Here is a 20,841-nt window from a genome sequence, read left to right as displayed (position 1 = left end):
TCGCCCCATAACAAACATTTCCCAATTATGTTGACTGAACATTCTTTGCAGGCTAGACCCATAAAGGTACACAAAAATGTCTGAACACTGTGAATCATTTATCGAAACTGCAAACATTACTGCATTATTTTTAAAATTCTTGTTCATTTCGTCAACTCCCCAGCTGTAAAACAGATTCTGAAAAATAACAAATTTATAAAAATGGATCTTAGTAGTGTGAGTACAGATGGTCTAATGTAATATTCATAAAGACAGCCTCCAGAGCTGTATTTACTATACAGTAGTCAGAGACCAGTGTCTACAGCAGCAGGGTAAAAAGAGGCAGCACAGGAACTCATTTACAAATGGCATTTAGAGAACATGTTAAATATTTTCTATTGATCTATACACATGTGGACATCGGTGAGCAATCCATCAGCAGATGAAGGTGGCACTCAGGTTGCCAAGCGGAGTAAGAACATTTTACACTGATCAAATACACCGTAATACCTGTCCCCTGTAACATTTTGATTGGGCAGTTGTACAATGCAATGGTCAACTTTGCCTATAAACAAAAAGTGACATAATTTTATGTATATCTATCTGTTTTATAGTGACTTTTGGACAACACAATGCTAGTTACTGGTATGTGAAGCACATTTGGAGTAATGTAATTGATAAGAACTAAATAACAAATAAAATTCACACTAATGTCATACCTAGACTGAATTGACTGTTAGACTGAATTGATGGACACAATTTACATGTCAGCTCACTATTAAATTAACACTGCTGTCAAAGATTACTATTGAAGTCCAAACAAACAAGATTTTCCAGCCAAGCAGTCTCATACTCATGGCTGAATTCTCTATACTAGCGGTCTCCAAACTGAGGCCCGGGGCTGGATGTGGCCCTTTGCTTGCTTTTGTTCGACCCTTGGGGCACTATTTCTCCCACTGATAGCAGACACTATATCTTCCACTGACCCCAATGATAGGGCACTATTCTTCCCCTAATACAAAAGATGAGGCACGATTCCTCCCACTGATGCCAAGTCAATTTCTACTACCACTGCCCACAGTTTGGTCCCCATACAGACCGAAGGACAGTAAATGTGCCCTTTTTTTTAGAAAATGCATAGACCCCTACCCTATAGTAGAAGGATACATTCACATAATAGTTTAGTTGTGGATAGTTTGCTGTGCTCAGAGGCAACTAAACACATCTGGACACAACAACAGTAGTTGCGGCCAGTTTGTGTGTGGCCAAAACACAGCTGAAACACCAACTCTGGAAGCACACTTTCTGTGTTCAGGGTTAGTTGGAGGTTCTATTTGCATGTACTTGCTCAGATGAACAGTTACATGTGAACAGTAGCGACACTAGCCATTCATTTGTACAGAGTACAAATCTGACAGCCACCAGCATACAGCTGCAGCTGTACACACAGTGTGTGTAAGTAGCGTTTACAACCACCAACAAGAATCTATTGATTCTTGCCAGCGGCCGTCCCTGGATGCAGTTAGACTGCTATGTGAATGTAGCGTCCCAGTAGTTAAATGTAACAGAAACAGTGACACTCCCTTGTAATGGTCATGGTAGGCAAGAAGGACTTGCAGAGTCAGGTGCAGAGGTCTCACTGCTAGAATTCCTGAGATATATTGGTTTAGTGCAGCCTTTCTCAGCTAGGATTCTGAGGAACCCAAGGGTTCCTCCAGGGGTTGTCAGGGGTTCCTTGAGCAATGAGCAGCTTCTGCCTCTCGGATGAGTAACTACTGACAACAGTGATCTTTTTAGCTATCTGTAAAGGGTATTCTTCTCAATGATATCAAATGTAAGGAGCAATCTTTCTAGCAAGCATCCCATTAGTGTACAGTAAGCTGTAAATATAGTAATTATTAGCAGGGGTTCCCTAACCCCGAACATTTTTTTAAGGGTTCCCCCATGTTAAAAAAGTTGAGAAAGGCTGGTTTAGTGAGTTACTGTATTTAATGACTTGAATATGTGCAGTGCATGTGGGAGATCTCAGGCACAGGTCTGCAGGGTCTATCTTGAAGCATAATGGCCAAAAGTGATGCCCTAGGATTTCAGTTGCCCTTGATGATTTTAAGGGAAATAGAGGAAGTCATCAAGCTCCTGCAGACCTGTTGTAATCTCTTAAAATGCAACCACTTTAGTCTATAACCTGGAATTGATGACATACATTTTAATGGAGAAATAAATGATACACCGACTAACATTTTATATCACTTGTCATTAAACTTTAATGAATATTTTTGGGCTTTGCATTCAAAAATGCCTAGTGATATGCAAAAGACACCTCTGGTAAAGTACTTCAAATGTATGCCTGGAGTTAGTGGTTCTGTATTTTACAGACACCTTGTATTATTCTTTGCAGATAATGGATGACATTAAGCTGGGAATACAGTATGCCTTTCAGACACAGAACAACCTGACCCTGGCTGTGAGTGGATCAGGCCATTGCGCTATGGAGACAGCCATCTTTAATGTGGTGGAGAAAGGGGATGTAGTGCTTGTTGCTACCAAAGGTATTTGGGGTGAGAGAGCTGCTGATATTGCTCAGAGAATAGGTAAGTAAAACAGTTTTGTCAGTCAGAAATAAAATTGGTACCGTACTTTCTAATGCTGTATGGTAGAGACAAATATTCATGTAGAGAGACAGGACAAGGCCATACTGCATCCAGTAAGGATAAGGCACCTTAGTGTAATCCAGTACTAAATAATCAGACTGCAGTGATGCTTATTCAATGGTTTTAACCATGTTATTTTTTTGAAAAAAATTGGATTTGTTATACTTTGAGTTTAATCTGTAATAATTAGAACAGTGCTGGGAACTGCCCCTTGCCCATACAGATGTAAGTCATCGAGCAGCTGACACAGCTGATACAGCTATGCATTGATATAATGCTGAGCCTCACTCATAATTGGGTCACAGGGTTGTTAAGGTTCTACCTTTTTTTTTTTAGAATTCTTATTCAATGTATGAAATGCTTAAGCCTGCATTCACACCTGAGCAGAGCATAAGCAGTGCGTACTCCTAGAGATTTTGGAGCTTTTTTTTCCAAGTAATTTACAGTTGTTTTTCAGGCATATTACAAATGTTTTACGGTCATTTTTGTACATGTATCAAGCTTCATGAGGTTTTTTTTTGTCCTAGACTGGGCAAGGGGAGAAGAGCAGTTCTATAGGAGGAAAGAAATTCTTCAATTGTTAAAGAATTTGCAAAAATGCATGTGAAATATGTGTATTGTGTGTACAGGTGTACCCATTGAATGCTAATTCTTAAATACACTTCTTTGTGTGTAGACTGTAGGGCAACTGAGCATACAAGTGTGAACAGGCTCAATTTGAAAGAATGGTATTCTGCGTTGTCAGGCATAGTAAGGTATAGCCAGGCATAGGGAAACAAGCAGAAAAATGTTCAAGTGTGCATGGGAGCTTAAAGTAAAACTCTACTTTGAGAAGTGTAAATACATTTACCAACTGATATTGTTCCCTCCAGGTGCTGTATGCAGGTATGTGGTTTAATCTGCACATTAATATTTGTGTTGTACAGTATTGTGTTCAAGCAACATAAAAGAGCTAAATCTATCTCATTGTACTGCATATTTTGTTAAGAAAATTATGCTAGGAGATATGAGCCATATACAATAAATAACCTACTTTTCCCTGTTGTCTGTAGCTCTGGAAGTGACCTGCTTGAGTCTGGTCATCTTGGCTCAGCTCTGTAAACTTCTGCTTCTAGTATTACTAAATTACTTTGTTACATGACAAAGGATTCCCACCAAATTATGGGTTAGCTAAGAAGACAGCCGTTTGCTTTTTATTTAAATCCACTTTGTGTGCACCAAAGGCCTTGGCATACGTAGATATTATCTTGTAAATGTGGCAGTTACATTGTCACTGTGCTGGACAAAGCTTGTGCAGCAAGTAGAGCTGTTGGTGGGACTAATCAGTTACAAAAGTACAATGGGGCAGATAAAAGACCAGTCATCCTGTACAAGGAAAGAAATCAGCAGTGACTGGTGTTTAGTACAGGAAACTCTTGCACAGAGGCAAAGAGCAGAAGTTACTTAATGTTGGACCACAGCACAGGTCTGGACGAAATACACAAAAACATCAAGAATCAAGTAATATTATTCAAGGTCTTGTTAAATAAAATTTGTTTAGCCTGGATTTCAGCTTTGGAAACTTTGGAATGAGTCATTGGATAAGGGATGAGCCAATGCAGATGAGTCATAGGCTGTAAAAAATAGTCCTCTTTTATCAAACATTCAAACTAAGAGCCTTGAAATGTTAAAAGGAGGCAAAAGCGTCACCTGCTAGCTCAAAAGCAGTCTGTAAAATAGTAATATGCTATATTTCAGAATTACCTGACCATAATAAAGAAATTAAATTTTAAACCACTATACATTTGATTTAATGTGAATTTATCAGTAACTGTGCATGTCAGCAATAATTAATTCCTGGTGTGGCGCTTTATATTTTTCCAAAGAAAAAGTTACCATTTATTAAGAATAAATAGTTCTTGTTTTCCAATCTATGCATAGTCTCTTGATGTCTGCCTGGGAGAAGGAATCTAGAAAAATTATATCATTTGTCTGCTGCAGGATTTGATTTTGTCCTCCGACCCCTTTGTTACTACAAGGCTGAACAATGACATAGGGGTCTAAGGATGTAACCATGATGAGTGGCGGGTGACACAGGCATCTGAAACTCCCAGAAGTGTCAAGTGTTAAAAATAATAATGGAGGCTACAACGTTGGAATAGAGTAGAGTTAGAAAACAAAGGCTATTGGAGAGGTGAGTATAAGAGCTCTTCTATTACAGGTCAACTTCCAATAGACATTTCTGTGTTCTATACAACCTTGCCTGGGAAATCAGCCCTGCGGTCTCATCCAGCCAGAGCATCTTTCATACTCTCAGAGTTTTACGGGCTGCCAGCAGTGGGCCTGGATGGTGCAACTATGCCTTCTGCCCCTACTAAAATGGCCACTGTGCTTGAGACCTAAAATATAGGGGTATGAGGAATAATACTCAAAGGCATGTTTATTCTTTGATATTAATTAACATTAATTGAAGCTGCTAAGCCACTTGAACTCACAGTGTTTCCTTTTATTGACTCTGGAGATTCCACACCAACAGACATCAACGACATCAACCAGTGTGGAAGTGTAGCTCATGCACAGTCTTACAGGGCAAATTGGATATACTACCTACGTGGAATATGCAGTTCATTCTCATGTTGACAGGTTAATCATTGACATACCTTGCTGTTTTCCAGCATTTACACCTGGTCAGTTCCCAGTTGTGATGGTCTGGACTCTGCTCTGGACTTTATCTGGCAAGCATTAACAGTTTGGTTCACTAAGAGTCTAGAAATTAATCATTACTGCAGAGGGCTAATAATATTTAATGTTTTAATGTTAAAGTTTAAATAACCAGTGAATATTTGGTCACAACTTATTACCATTAACTTTGAACTGGGTATCACATGAAACTTTTGTTCTATTTTCTATATAATTTATAATAGGAAGGGTGGATGTGTCAATAGGAACAGCATTTAAGTTTTTGCCCATAGCAACCAATCAGAATTCATTTTATATTATTTCATATATTCCATTTATTATTTCATATATTTAAATTTTTCCATAAATTAAAAGATTAAATCTCTATGGTTGTTGTCAGTAACAGCTCCACTTTTGTTCCCGTCTCCCTTGATTTTTCCCCCTTTCTCAGTGTATGCAGTTATGTTGAAATATCTGACCTTGCCATTTGATCATCTTACTTGAAAAATGGCAATATTTTTTAAGAGGTTATGCTACATATTGTGTGACTGATCAAGAATTTTCAGCCAAGTAGTAGAGGAGGAGTGTAGGTTCTGAATATGTTTTCTGAGGCCATGATATAACTACCTTAGGCACTGGAAATTTAAACAGATATCAAAAATTATTTGTGCCCCATACACACCCAGATTATTATCAATACAAGTTTAGCACTAGGGTTGTCAGTTCAAATACCAACCACATTCCAACCCTCCTGGAGTTTTCATGTTCTCCCTGTGCCTGCATGAGTTTCCTTCCACACTCCAGTCTCCTCCCACACTCCGAAAACATGTTGGTAGGTTAACTGGCTCCTGTCTAAATTGGCCCTATATGTGTATGTATGAACGTGGGTTAGGGACCTTAGATTCTAAGTTCCTTGAGGGCACGGACTGATGTGACTGAACTAAATATATATATATATATATATATATATATATATATATATATATACGCACTATATTTTCAAAAGTTTTGGGACACCCCTCCAAATACTTGGATTCAGGTGTTCTAATCATCTCCAAGGCCACAGGTGTATAAAATCAAGAAAATAGGCATGCAGACTGCTTCTACAAACATTTGTGAAAGAATGGGTCGCTCTTAGGTGCTCATTGAGCTCAAGTGTGGTACCATGATAGGTCGCCACCTGTGCAATAGTCAATCCGTGAAATTTCCTTGCTACTAAATATTCCACGGTCAACTATTAGTGGTATTTTATCAAAGTGGAAGCAACTGGGAATAGCACCTCAGCCACAAAGTTGTGGGCTTTGTAAAATGACAGAGCGGGGTCAGCATATGCTGAAGAGCACAGTGGGCAGAAGGCACCAACTGTCTGCAGAGTCAATAGCTAAAGACCTCCAAACTTTGTGTGGCCTTCAGATTAGCGAACAACAGTGCGTAGAGAGCTTCATGGAATGGGTTTCCATGGCCGAGCAGCTGCATCCAAGCCTTACATCATCAAGTGCAATGCAAAGCGTTGGATGCAGTGGCGAAAAGCACACTGCCACTGGACTCTAGAGCAGTGGAGACATGTTCTCTGGAGTGACGAATCACGCTTCTCTGTCTGGCAATCCAATGGACATGTCTGGGTTTGGCGGTTGCAGGAGAATGGTACTTGCCTGACTGCATTGTGCCAAGTATAAAGTTTGGTGGAGGGGGGATTATGGTGGGGTTGTTTTCCAGGGGTTGGGCTTGGCCCATTAGTTCCAGTGAAGGGAACTCTTAATTTTAAGCTCCCAACTTTGTGGGAACAGTTTGGGAATGGCCCCTTGCTGTTCCAACATGACTGCACACCAGTGCACAAAGCAAGGTCCGTAAAGACCTGGATGAGCGAGTTATGAGTAGTGGAGGAACTTGACTGGCCTGACTTCAACCTGATAATACTTTTGGAATGGATTAGAGCGGAGACTGCAAGCCAGGCCTTCTTTTCCGACATCAATGCCTGACCTCACAAATGCGCTTCTGGAAGAAAAGTCAAACATTCTCATAGACACACTCCTAAACCTTGTGGACAGCCTTCCCAGAAGAGCTCAAGCTGTTGCAGCTGCAAAGGGTGGGCCAACTCATTATTGAACCTAATGGACTAAGGCTCTGATGCCATGAACGTTCATGTGTATGTAAAGGCAGGAGTCCCAATACTTTTGGCAATATAGTGTATATATATGTAAATTGACAGCACTGCCCTCTAGGCAGGCTTATCAACTTAGACACTACTTGACTTCCATACCATGTCCTGTGGTGATAACTCCCTCACTCCTTTCTAACAAGAGTGCAACACTACCACCTCCATTAGAAATTAACTTTTCGTGGCTTATGCCACACTGACAACTTTCCCAGAGGGATATGTTCCTCCCTTCATCACTGAATGGAAAAGAGACTTGGACCTGAATCTTAAACCAGAACAAACAGAATTTGTTCTCTTTTTCGCACATAAATCCTCCATATTCTTCCGAGTACAGAAATACAGCTAAAGGCTCTTTGCCAATTGGTATAGAGTCCCGACCAGACTGCACTGCATATTCCCCAATGTTAGCCCTAACTGCTGGCACTGAAAGAGGAACACTATATCATATAATCTAGATGTGCCCGCTGATTCGATCTTTCTGGCAGGGCATGTGCACTTTGAATTATGACTTGACTAACTTGTGTATAGAGCAGAACCTGGCTGCCTGTCTTTTAGCTCCTGGTCTAAATGGAAATACTGACACCTCATCAATGCGGCCAGGGCATGCATCCCAGCACTATGGAAATCCCCCCTTCCCCGTACAACAGTGGATAAGGTCAGTAAGTGAAATAATACATATGGAGGATCTTATCTCATCATTACGAAAACAAGAAGCCCACTTCTGCAAAACATGGTTTCATTAGACTCAATTTACATTCTCTGAGAAAAAAATCTGTGACGGAACGCCTGTCACCCCGACTGGGTGACTCCGTCAGAGAACCGCTTCCTCACCACTGGGACGCAGGACCAAAGTATTATAGCTGGGCATTGTACCCAAGACTAGACAAGACTAGCTTAGATGCCAAACTGGAACTACTTTATTGAACAAGAACGCAGGTTTATATATACTTCAGAAATAGGGCCACATTTTACACATTGAGATAAACATCCCACGCTGATTAGATAAGAGCTTGATCATATAATCCTAAACAGTGTAAACGGTAAACAGTACAGCTAACAGTGATCTAAATAACAGTAAGCTAATCAACAGCCAAGCGCCCCAACAATGCTTTAATTAATCAGGGAGACCACCGCAGACAGACTAGCAACAAACCCACCCCTGAATACACAAAGTATATTACACATGCTGTCTTTCAGGTGTTTGCTTTCACTCTTATAATCTGTTCATCATAAAACAAAAGTCATACAATATTCCAGTCTGAAATGTGGAATTATTTATATTCATAGATTTCTTGAGGAAGATTGTTAATAAATATTTCTGTCCCAAATAGAGGAGCTCCTTCAACCCAGTCCGCATGAGGGCCACCATATTACCTCTTTCCATCCACTCCAGAAGGGAAGATTTATTGTCTTTATGTAGAGAGGTAATCCAAGCCTCACTCTCAGCATTCATCACGCTATTATCCAACATCAGAGACTGATTCGCTCTCTCCATGTGATCAGATGCTTAACCAAGCTCTTTTCCATGCTCTGACCAGATGAAGCAGACAAAATCCCCGGTCTCCTCCATGGGCCATAATCAGTGGGTAGAAGGCTAGCCCCTAGTCCCCTCCAAAAGCCCCTGTCCTGGTTGGGTCTGTCACAAATACCAAGAGCTTCTTGCACCTAGTTGTGCATTTCACACAGTAAAGCCTTGAGTTGGACTGCCAACCTCTTCTCAAATCTCCTATTCCCCCTTTGTTTCCCTCCTCTAGCCTTGTTGCTGTGTTCCCTCTCTCTTTCTTTTTCCATCTAACTGCTCTCTTTTTCATCTTTTGAAACATGTACAGTACAAAACCTTTTTAGTGGGAGGTAATCTCCTCCCTATCGAGTCAATAATCCACACAGTTTCACCGTGTTTGTCCCTTCTTTGGAATATCCTAATTCCGACTGTATTACACCTTGATTTTCACAACATAAGCCTTCCTTTTGCTTTTTTGTACTCTTTGTCGATATGAATAAAGTATGAAAAAAATTGATGGCACTTTAAAAGTACCTGTAATAAAATTAATAAATGAATACATAAATAAAACAAATCTTGGTGATAAGTGTGCCCTATATGGATTCTTTAAGGATGTTTGCTTTTTTGTTTTGTCTTTCTCTCTTTTTAGCCTGTGAAGGAGAAAGAGACTTACTGTATAATTACATAGGAACTATTGATCTCTATGATCTGTCTGTATAGCCAGCTACATTACAGAGATGGATGTCTGATCCAGGTCAGGAGAGAGTAGATCATGTTTTACTCTGACTCATCTGCACTCATCTGTTTTGTTAAAGTGCCTATACACATGAAGGGCAAATGAATCAATGTGGTCTGGGGTATTATTATTCTCTATTTCTTTGTTAGAACTTGAAGAGAGGAAATAAAGGGAAAAGCATATCAGAATTTACAAATCTTTAGAAATGTGGAGCCATTATAAACACACAGTATACATATAGTAATGCATAAAACATTTAAGAATATCATACTGAATGATAAAATAATGGGTATGTGGCTCCATAACAGAGTCGAGAGTGTGAAAGAAAAATTGTCAAACATGCAGAGATATGTCAACCATTAGTTTTCAAAAAGTGCCTGGCCATACCTTCTATTCATTCAATGAATATAGATTGTACTCTCCTGTGATGTATATTGTCACTAAGGTAGATCTAAACCTTAACTGGATCACACATAATTTGCTAAAGCACAATGTATCTTTAATCATTTCATCCTAGTGCTACTGATCTGCTAGAGCCTCTGTCAACCATTTCTAGTCTACATGCACTTTCTTGAGCATCATATCATTGCACTGGACCAAATATACATACTGTACTGTAGTTGCCGCTGTGGTCCTTGTCCAGGCAAAGTGTGACCACAGCCGCTTGTCGCCTCCAGAAGCACATGTAGGGTTGCCTGTTTTCTGGGAAAAAATACCAGCGTTATGGTCTTTTTCCTACTCTGGCAACAATTCCACTTTTATAGCCAGGCTGGCAAAGTACTGGCCAGGTGGCAACATTGGATACATGTGACAGGATGACAATGTAGTGACACAATTTTGAGACAGTTGTCACTTCATTACAGGAAGTGCCTTACCAAAGACCTTCATGGCAGGAGCACCAAATATTAATCAATGCTGCAAATTAAAAAAAAAATTAAAACAACTTTTGAAATATTATGATAAAAATATATACAAATTTAATGATTGGCTTTATGTCTACTTTTATTTCTCTGTCACTGAAATTTTATACTTCCTATGTTATTGTTTGGGAGTTATCTCGTCATATATGTTAAATTGTAATGTTAAGGAATGGAAGCAATATATGAAAAAAAGTATCAGATTAGGAAATCTAAAATGAGAACTGTATTGATTTCCAGATATATTAGTGGTCTATCCAGCAACAGAAAGGTAGGCAACTTCAAAAACAGAAACACAGGTCCAATCATTCAACATTATCTGCAAAGAAAACTAGAATAAAAGCTGCGCGTGCCTTCAAGAATCAAACATGAAAAGGAGTCACTTTCTTCTTTTGTAAAAAGCAGTGAAGAGTATTTATAGCAGCTTTTCTCAACCTTTCAACACAGAAGAACCCTTGAAATATCTTTCCCTGCTAAAAATGACTATATCTTCAACTCATGATACATTAGTGTGATGGTCAGTGGGAGAATGCTCTTTACACTTGTGATCACTGGGAAGAATGACTTCCTTACAGATAGCTAGAAAGACCATTGGTGTCTGTGGAAACTTACCTGACCGGAAAAAACTGCTTGTAGCTCAGGGAACCCCTAAGAGGAACCTATAGGAGGAACCCTCTGAAGTAACCCTAGGGTTCAATGGAAGCCTGGTTATAAAAAAAACTCTGATATAGTGTATTGCTTAAAAAAGCTCTGTCTTTATCAAAATAATTATGTGGAAGAAATGTTTTAGCCCTTCAAACTATTTTACATTTCAGGTGCTGATGTCCGTCTCATATCAAAACCACCAGGTGAAGGCTTCACCGTAAAGGAAATAGAAAAGGTAAGCAGTCAGGAGCATTTATCCTGTAATCTCATACTCCTTCGCTGGGGTATTTCATGGCTACCAATATATGGGGGCTCAGATAAATCAGATAAATGTAATTGTAATGCCTCTATTTATAAATGCATGTAATAACTTTTGAAAAGTTAAAAAAAAAGAAGGGGGGGGGGTAGCCAGCCACCACTTACAATATGTAAGTATGCTGTACTTACAAATTATGACACACTTACCTCTGAGATGGTTCTCCTCCAGCAATGAATGCTAGGTCCGAGTTCTTGCCTCAACTCCATCACTGGCACATCTTATGTTGCAGTCCATGTGCAGTTAAAAAATTTGCTAGCAGGTGAGCAATTTTAAAGGATTATTTCTGCATGAATGCATACATAACCAAAGAAAGTTTTTCTAATATTTGCTTGCAGCTCCACATTAAAGTGAATTTTTTAATTCACACTATACCAAGGATGGATACAACCTGGTTCAGGGCCCTCCCCAGATCACACCCTCTTTAGATTTGACAGGGAAACAACAACAGGCCCAGGCACTTTTACCAGCTGTTTTTAAATGTAATGATGTAATAACAGAATTAATAGCTTGATTGTATCTGGCATGAGTTCAGCTTACAGTTATCAGACTAAAACAAAAAGAAATTGTACTGGTTAGTGTGGGTATCTGTGTTTTCTTTATTACAATAATGAATAAGTTTGACAAGTTGCTGGATTATTTTCAATGGCTGTTTGGAGTCTAATAATTCCCAATAGTTTCATACCAATGTCAATTGACTTTATTTATTTTCTCATTCATTTATTTATTTTGCATCCAGGGTCTAGCAGAGCACAAGCCATCCCTCCTCTTTATAACTCATGGAGAATCATCTAGTGGAGTTGTTCAACCTTTAGATGGATTAGGAGACCTATGTCATCGGTATGTGCTTCTGCATCCATAAAAGAAAAACATTTAATGTTGTATGAATAGATATGTGAAAAAAGAAAAACATTTTTGTGAGACCCACGAGAAATGTAACCATGCATTAATTACATATACAGTATCTCTAAATGTTATGTACCCTGCTCTAGGACTCTAATTCACTTTGGGGTGCTAGGGTTGTAGGGAACTATCATTTTGAGATATACTCTTCTTTCCATCACTCTTATTGTTTCTCCTCACTTTCTGTCTTTCTTTTCTTTAAAATCATTACCTCATATGAATCTCCTGGGACAGATAAAAGGTTTTTGAACAGAAAACAACATCTCACTATATCTTTATGTCTTTTAAAGTTGTACTTCTGGCAGGACTTTTGGCCCTTTCACACAGGTGTTAAGTTTGGATTCGTCTGTCAGTTTTTCAGACAGATCCAGATTGAACCACAATGTTATGTCCAGGGGCGGACTAACAACTCATGGGGCCCCCAGGCAATAGGGGATCATGGGGCCCCTGTGTCCTTGCCCAAACTCAAAAAAGCCTATGAAAAAGATACCAGTGGCATCTCATGGGGCCCCCTATTGACCCCGGGCCCTCGGGCAGTGCCCAAGTTTCCAAATGGTCAGTCCGCCCCTGGTTATGTCTATGGATGGACATCAACAGATGAATGTCCACTTTCATTCACTTACATCAAGTCAGTTTATGTTGGTACCCGAGCCATACAATGCACAAATTTTGGAAAATTCCTACTGGCTTGGCTGAAATTTGAGCAGTATGTGACCCTCCCGCCAATGCACCATTTGACAAATGTCGATTGTTCAATCATGCAGTTTAGTTTTAAACAGCAAGGCATTATTATTATTATACAGTATTTATATAGCGCCAAAAAGTTTGCTTAGCGCTGTACATTATAGTGGGAGACAGTACATGAGACAATACAGTAACAATACAATACACAAGGGGTTCGAGGGCCCTGCTCCTTGGAGCTTACAATCTAGGAGGGAGGGGATAGTGGTACAGGAGGAAATGGCTGTGGGGGATGGAGTGTTAGGAGGAGTGGAGGAGATCGGCTGTTAGGTGAGGGCGGGGTAGGCTTCCCTGAAGAGATGGGTTTTCAGGGTGCGCCTAAAGGTGAGGAGGGTAGGTGACAGTCTGATGGATTGGGGTAGTGAGTTCCAGAGGATGGGGGAAGACCTGGAGAAGTCCTGGAGTCTGGCATGGGAGGAGGAGACCAGGGAACTGGAGAGTAGGAGGTCTTGTGAGGAGCGAAGAGTACGTGTTGGGTGGTATTTGGATATCAGGTCGGTGATGTAGTTTGGGGCAGTATTATGAATAGCTTTGTACGTCAATGTTAGTAGTTTGAATTTTATGCGTTGGGCAATCGAAAGTGGAGGGAATGACAGAGGGGGGTGGTGGATTTGGAACGGTTGGTAAGGTGGTTGAGTCTGGCCGCTGAGTTCAGGATAGACTGAAGCGGGGATAGTCTGTGGTGAGGTAAGCCGGTGAGGAGGGAGTTGCAGTAGTCGAGTCAAGAGATAATAAGGGAATGAATGAGTTGTTTAGTAGTGTCTGGGGTTAGGAACGAACATATTTTGGAGATGTTGCGAAGGTGGAGCCTGCATGAACTTGCCAGCGATTGGACATGGGGCTGGAAGGATAGATTGGAGTCTAGCATTATCATCATTGATGGGACCTCCTTGAGATGGAACAGTCTAAAACCAATGCTCCCTTGTTTCCTCCTCCCATGCTCGTCTCCAGGACTTCTCCAGAGCCTCACCCATCCTCTGGAACTCTCTACCCCAATCTATCAGACTATCGCCTACTCTGCCCACTTTTAGGTGATCTCTGAAAACCTATCTCTTCAGGGAAGCCTATCCTGCCTTCAGCTAATAATGGAATCTTCTATTCCTCCTACCAGTCCATCCCCCACAGTTATTACCTTTTGTACCACCTGCCCCTCCCTCTTAGATTGTAAGCTCCAAGGAGCAGGGCCCTCCTAACCCTCTTGTATTGAACTGTATTGTTGCTGTATTGTCTAACTTTATATTGTAAAGCGCTGAGCAAACTGTTGGCGCTATATAAATCCTGTATAATATTAATATTAACCTAAAATTAGCTGAGAATAAAAACAAATGTATGATTGTTTAGCAGTCTGACTCTTTATTGTTTTCTGGTCTCAGGTATAACTGCCTGCTCCTTGTAGACTCTGTGGCTTCTTTAGGAGGTGCCCCCATCTACATGGATAAACAGGGTAAGACGAATTCTCATATCATTTTCTTATCATCCTATTAATGATAAATACTGGGCAAACAGCTTAAGAAACAGTTGAAATTAATTTATGTCAGCTGTTTTACTTGTCAAAGGATTTGTGTTACGGTCTATCCAGTCATGAGACTTACACAGTGCTGTCAGTACAGCCAGGCTGGTGATCTGACTTTTCTCTACAGTAATAAATTAATACAATGTGGTCACCTCGCAGCTCTCAGCTTGTAATTCAACAGAAAAAGTATGATTCATCACATTGCTCTCTCTCATTTGCTGCCCTACACCTCCCTAGTTCTCCAGTGTTGTTGTTGGGGATTACAAGAGGCTGATACTAAGTCAGATTTAGGTATAACTAATTGTGATGCTTTTATTTTAATGAATTAGGGTCATTCCGTGTCACTGGATTTTTGTTTTGCGTCATGCATATGTTGCATTCCCATACGAGTCTATGGGAAACCAAAATCTGCTTGAAACCTGCTTGAGGGTAACTGCAAATCAAATGCAACTGTCATTAAATTCTGAATGATCTCTGAAGCATGTAAAACTGATGCCATTGACATAAGTTCAAAGCTTGTCGACACATACTCTTAGAGTATTTAATATCTGCCTAGAATTTGATTTTAAGTATTCAAAAGTTCTATTGTATTGAAGTGATAATTTATTCATTGATGTGCTGGAAAACTGGTGCATGCGATTATGCACCTTTGCTTTCTATTGATGTCCACAGAGGCTAAGAAGGCTCCCTGATGGAGGGAAGTTATATCAGACTTAGTGGATTCCATGCAAAATATTTTGCCTTGAATGAAGACATTTAAGGCCTTCAGATCCAGGATGGGGTGGATGCCTTTTTTGGTTTTGGCAAAGTGAAAAAGGTTGGAGTAAAAACCTTTAAGCTTTTTCTCTGTTGGAACAATAGCAATGACTTCTTATGTCACTAAATCTGCAAGGGAAGTATGAAGATTGACTAGCCTTTGTGGAGGCACAGGCAGCTTGGACAACATGTAGTGGAGGCAGAGAGGGGAACCCTAGCTTCACCCCCTGAACATCATGTCTCTCATCCAGGCATCCAAGACAGTTGCTGACCAGGTGTCTGCAAAGACTAGCAGATATCCCCCCGCTTTGAAAAGTGAGGGGTGTAACTCCATGCTGAAGAGGATTTGCCTGCAGGTTTGGGGGAATTGGGGATCAAGGCTGTCAACTAAATTGTGTTTAGAATTTGGGTTTGAATTTTGGGTTTGAAGCTTGGAAGGAACTCTACTTGGCTTCAGAGGCAAGAGAAATCTTCGCAGGGTAAGGCCTAGACTCTTTCTGCTAGCATAAAGGAGTACTCAAGCCGGTAACCTTTTTTTTTTTATTCCATAAACGTTTATTTAGAAGTGACAACATGTTACAGGAAAATAGCCGGTAACCTTTTTTATAAAGTTTTCTAAAGAAGATCCAAAAAGGTGCTCACCATCAAAAGAGATGCTGAGCAAACATTTTTACATTGCTAGTCCACAGACCAACCATAATTATGAAAAGGATACTCATTTTGGAAACAAGAAGAGCATTATCAATTAATCCAGTCGCCCAATCATGTAAGCCTGAAGATATACAGTAAACTCCAAGCATTCTACTGATACAGGATCAGTAAGAATAATAGCTGGATTCTGTGACATAAGTCTAGTCTATTTCCCAAAGGTTTAACTGACTAACATTATAGCTATGGCAGGTTGTATAGGAGGGCCTGCTGGGAAATACAAAGGTTTGGAAGCATCCTTAAACACTGGGGCATCCTCAATATATACGGTCAGTGTTTTGCTGAGCTGTGAAACCACCTCTACAGTCTACTGTGAGGATTTCTTGATAAAGGCCTATTCACATGTGAATCTTTAAGAAGATTGAAAAGCTTTTCAGGATTGTTCTAATTTCCATACAGAACACTGTCAAGTAAGGAGTGTACTGGATCAGTAAATGTTTTAATAGTCTTGGGGCTTCAGAGGGATCCCAGACTAGTGACATTGCTAATATAATAGGCTGTTCCATAGCTAACGACTTGCCAACCGTGCTGTAGCCAAATTATGGCTACAGCGTGGTCGTCGAATACTCTCTGTGATCTCTGTGTCCTTCGACCCATTAGCACGTGATCAGCGGTGTCCAATCACAGCTGATCACACTGTAAATACACTTGCCAGTTATCAGCACTACTTTCCTCACACTGTTACAGTATGAGGAAAGTACTGCCGAAAGCCAGTCCGGCAAGTGTGAAAGGAGACATCTACACTGATAATCAGGGTATTGATTTCAGTGCCCTGATTATCAGTGCAGCCCCCAACAGTGCCCATCAGTGCTGCCTAATAAAGCCAATCAGCGTCCATCAGTGCTGCCAGTCAGTGCCCATCAGTGCTGCCAAACTGTGCCCATCAGTGCTGCCAGTCAATGCCCATCATTGCTGCCAATCAGTGCCCATCAGTGCTGCCGGTCAGTGCAACCTATCAGTGCCCTTCAGTGTTGCCTATTAGTGCCCATCAGTGCCACCTATCAGTGCCCATCGTTGCCACCTATCAGTGCCCATCAGTGCCGCATATCAGTGCAGTCTCATCAGTGCCTCCTCATCGATGCCCACCAGTGCCAACTCATTAGTGCAGCCTCATCAGTGCCCATCACTGCAGTCTATCAATGCCCATCAGTGCTGCCTCATCAGTGAAGGAGAAAAATTACCTGTTTGCAAAATGTTATAATAGAAATTATGGAAAACATTTTTTTTTTTAAATTTTTGGTCTTTTTTCATTTGCTTAGTAAAAAGAAAACACCCAGTGGGAATTAAATACCACCATAATAAATCTTGATTTGTGTGAAAAACATGATGAAAATCTCATATGGGTACAGTTTTGCAAGACTGCGCAATTGTCATTCAAGGTACGACAGCACTGAAAGCTGAAAATTGGCCTGGGGAGGAAGGGGCTAAAAGTGCCCAGTATGGAAGTGGCAAAGATGGCTTGCATCACTTGCATCGATAAGAACCAATTTTGTATCTTTAACCCAGGGAGCAATGGTAGCTGACAGCTGTGTCTCAGGAGACAGCATACACAGCAGATGGCTCAGAGGCTAGAAGAGCTGCAGGAATCAGATAAACATTCTGGAAGGAAGGCATAGAGGTAGCCACACTCATTTCTGCATTCAGAGCCAGTAATCACAGTGACAACCTTGTTCATAAAATCCAGCATAGCTGCAGAGAACTCCTCGCTAGTAAGATGCTACACCTAATGGAATTAAGGTGGAGTCCATGGAGTATGTGGACTCAAGCAGGAGGCAAAGATCTAGACTGAAAGTGTCAGGTCCCGGAGAGAGAGGGCACTGAAGGCAGCCCTGAAACTGTTAGTGGGTGGTGAAATGGGGAGGCCCAAGGCAGTCACACTTCTTTCTTTGAGCTTAGGATCCATCATGTACTGCTTAACAGGAACAATTTAATAGAGAACACCTTAATACAAAGCCAATTGCATAAGATAGGAAAGAATAATGGCCAGAGGTGACCAGGTAACTGTAAGTGACAGCAAGTGTCACTTGCAATGGTAGCACAGGCAGGAAAACCTAAGACCGTGCTGTAAAAGGACCGGAACAGAGTCCGGTGAGTGTATGCGACTATCTGAAGGTAGTGACACAGCACATAATTCCTGGCATGTTAAGCCTTTTGAGGAAACTTGAAGGAATAGGGAATAATGGATGCTAAGCCACCCAGTGTTCATATTAAAAGTGTCGAACTACCCCCTTAGGAGTCGCTAACGTTTGGGTCCCACTATAGTCCTCAATAGCCAGGCAACACATGTCTTCCACACAGACTTGCATCCAGGAAACAGTAACCAGTCTTTCAGCTTGGATTTTTTGGATTTTATCAGGGCAATTGAACTTGGATGGGGGGAGGGGTGTATGAGATGCCCAAGGGAAATGGCAACAGAGGACAACTGTACAACTCTTTACTGAAAAGTTTATCTTCCGGAGAAGCTAGCCAGAATCACTGCTCAGCAGAAGAACTGGCTGTGATGGAATGCACAGCACATGTGTGGGACTCAAAAGGAGGGCACTCACAGCTGTACCAGTAGGGGGCACTCATCCTAATGGCTGGTCTGTACTAGGGAGAGAACAGGACAGAGCTGCAGAAAATATCAGAAGTGTTTGGCCTACAGGCATAAATGGATAATTTTAAAATCAAATTAGTTTAAACCTATGGAACAGAGTTTATGGACTATTTATTTTTTCAAATACTAACCCTTTAATGTTACATACCATGACATCTTCTCTGTCCATGGGCACAAAGTGAATCTCCAGAGATAGGATCACACCAGAGGCTGTGCCATGGCTCTGGACCCAGAGAGTGCTCTGTGGCTAACTAACACAATACGAAGAGGTCTGGGAAGTGCCAAAAGCAGAGACCAGTGCTCAAAGGTCACATTGCAGAAAGGTCCTACAATCTTCATCCCAGCAGGATCTGGGGATGGCCTCCAAGGCTGTGCTGAAGATTAGCAGATCTGGTTAGCTGCATAAACAGCCTCAACCCAGCAGTACGTAGGTCGACACAAAACTCAGGGGATTCTTGCGGCTGAGATCACAGATTTATGCAAACAGTTGCGCTCAACATATTCAAAGCAAGGACAGGCTAAGAGGAGCTATTGCTCTTTGCATATATCTGCACCTTGCACAGTTACATGTGGTTAGGGACAGATCTCTGGTCTTGGATGCATCTGTTTGCATCCAGGGTCAGACATCCATCACTAACCTCAATGTGCAGATTAATGTGAACAGCGATGGCTCCTCTTAGCCCTTCATTACTTTATACGGTGAGTTGTCGCAGCTGTTCTAATACACCTGTGATCCCAGTGCCAAGAAACCCCTGATTTTTGCCTCTGGAATCCGCTGTATGTACCCAATCGCCCATATGAAGCAGACCTAATAGAACTGAAAAGATCGCATTTCGTTCCATCTTTTTTATTGCGATAGATAATCATTACTTAAGTGAATGACATCTTCAAGTAAGAATATTAGGACTCTATACATCAATGCAACTGCTACTAGTCCATATTTGTTTTCTGCACCTACATTGCCATCTGCTGGGCAGCTTGTATACTAATTTACAGAGGTGCCAAAACAATGAGACTATAGTAAATTGTATAGACATTTAAAAAGAAAACCAAATGTTTAATACTGAAAAACAAACACATAAATGCTAAAGTATAACATTTGATGATCTTCAGATTTTTTAGATTATTAGAGGAAAGGGGTAGAAAAAAAATAAGAGATGTAGAGCTTTCATAGATTATTACATTGCGAGTTACATTTTACAATTTTACATTTTAACAACAGCAACATAATGCTGTGGTGCAAACCATTACTTTTGCAGTTTAGTGCTAGCAGTTTAACAAAAGCTAATTTGCCATTGGTGGGTGTAGGTTAGCGTACTTATGTTGATTTTAGGCATTTCTTTAAATATGGTGAAAGACCGTATCTAACAATACGTGTTTCAGCTCTCCATTGAGTCCTACTCTTGTGTGTCTCTTCTCAGGAATCGATATTCTATACTCTGGGTCTCAGAAGGTGTTAAATGCCCCTCCAGGCACAGCACCTATTTCATTCAGCGAAGCAGCAAGGTATGTAATAATGAGCTACAATCCAACAAGAGAGTCAATTAACCCATTAAATTAAACATATACACTCTCTAACATGCATAGGGGAATAGGGGAGAGGGGCCAGAAGTGGTCAGCATAAAGTATCTCAAGGGGGAACAATAGCAACTAGAATGGTTTGACTTGTCCATTTTATTTCACCCCTTAAGAGTGGTTAGCTGGTGGGAGCAAACAATGGGAATACATGTGTAGCACTACCACCTGGAATGCTGGATTTGTTTTGGGCCCCCCTAAGCTCTGCACAACCAGGCAACACGTATTTTCCACACTTGCACATTCAGAGTCAGTAAACAGCTCTTGAGCTGGTTTTTAGTTATTTTATTAAGGGGTTAAAGTGCTTGTGAAGACTCAAGGTTTTATACCTTCATGTATTCTATGCATGAAGGTAAAAAAAACCTTCTGTGTGCAGCAGTGCCCCCAACCCTCTCAATACTTACCTGAGCCTCATCGCGATCCAGCAATGTGAACAACAGCCTCGGCTGTCCTGGGTCTCTGCCTCCTCATTGGCTGAGACAGCAAGT

At 40.9% G+C, this 20,841-nt stretch overlaps 1 protein-coding gene across 1 annotated transcript in view; it reads left to right on the top strand.

Moving 5' to 3' along the window:
• Positions 1-20,841, top strand: part of AGXT (alanine--glyoxylate aminotransferase) — a 48,353-nt gene that overhangs the window by 13,583 nt on the left and 13,929 nt on the right. The window contains exons 2-6 of the mRNA XM_089665877.1: positions 2,378-2,570; positions 11,416-11,480; positions 12,301-12,401; positions 14,579-14,649; positions 20,200-20,284. Coding sequence (XP_089522003.1) covers positions 2,378-2,570; positions 11,416-11,480; positions 12,301-12,401; positions 14,579-14,649; positions 20,200-20,284 — 515 coding nt within the window. The remainder of the gene's footprint in view (positions 1-2,377; positions 2,571-11,415; positions 11,481-12,300; positions 12,402-14,578; positions 14,650-20,199; positions 20,285-20,841) is intronic.

The sequence above is a fragment of the Staurois parvus genome, unplaced genomic scaffold (assembly GCF_062004578.1).
Source record: "Staurois parvus isolate SC_StPar_1 unplaced genomic scaffold, SC_StPar_1.0 ptg000049l, whole genome shotgun sequence".
Taxonomy (NCBI): domain Eukaryota; kingdom Metazoa; phylum Chordata; class Amphibia; order Anura; family Ranidae; genus Staurois; species Staurois parvus.
The sequence above is the reverse complement of the archived record's forward strand: the minus strand, read 5'-3'. Positions and strand labels throughout refer to the sequence as shown.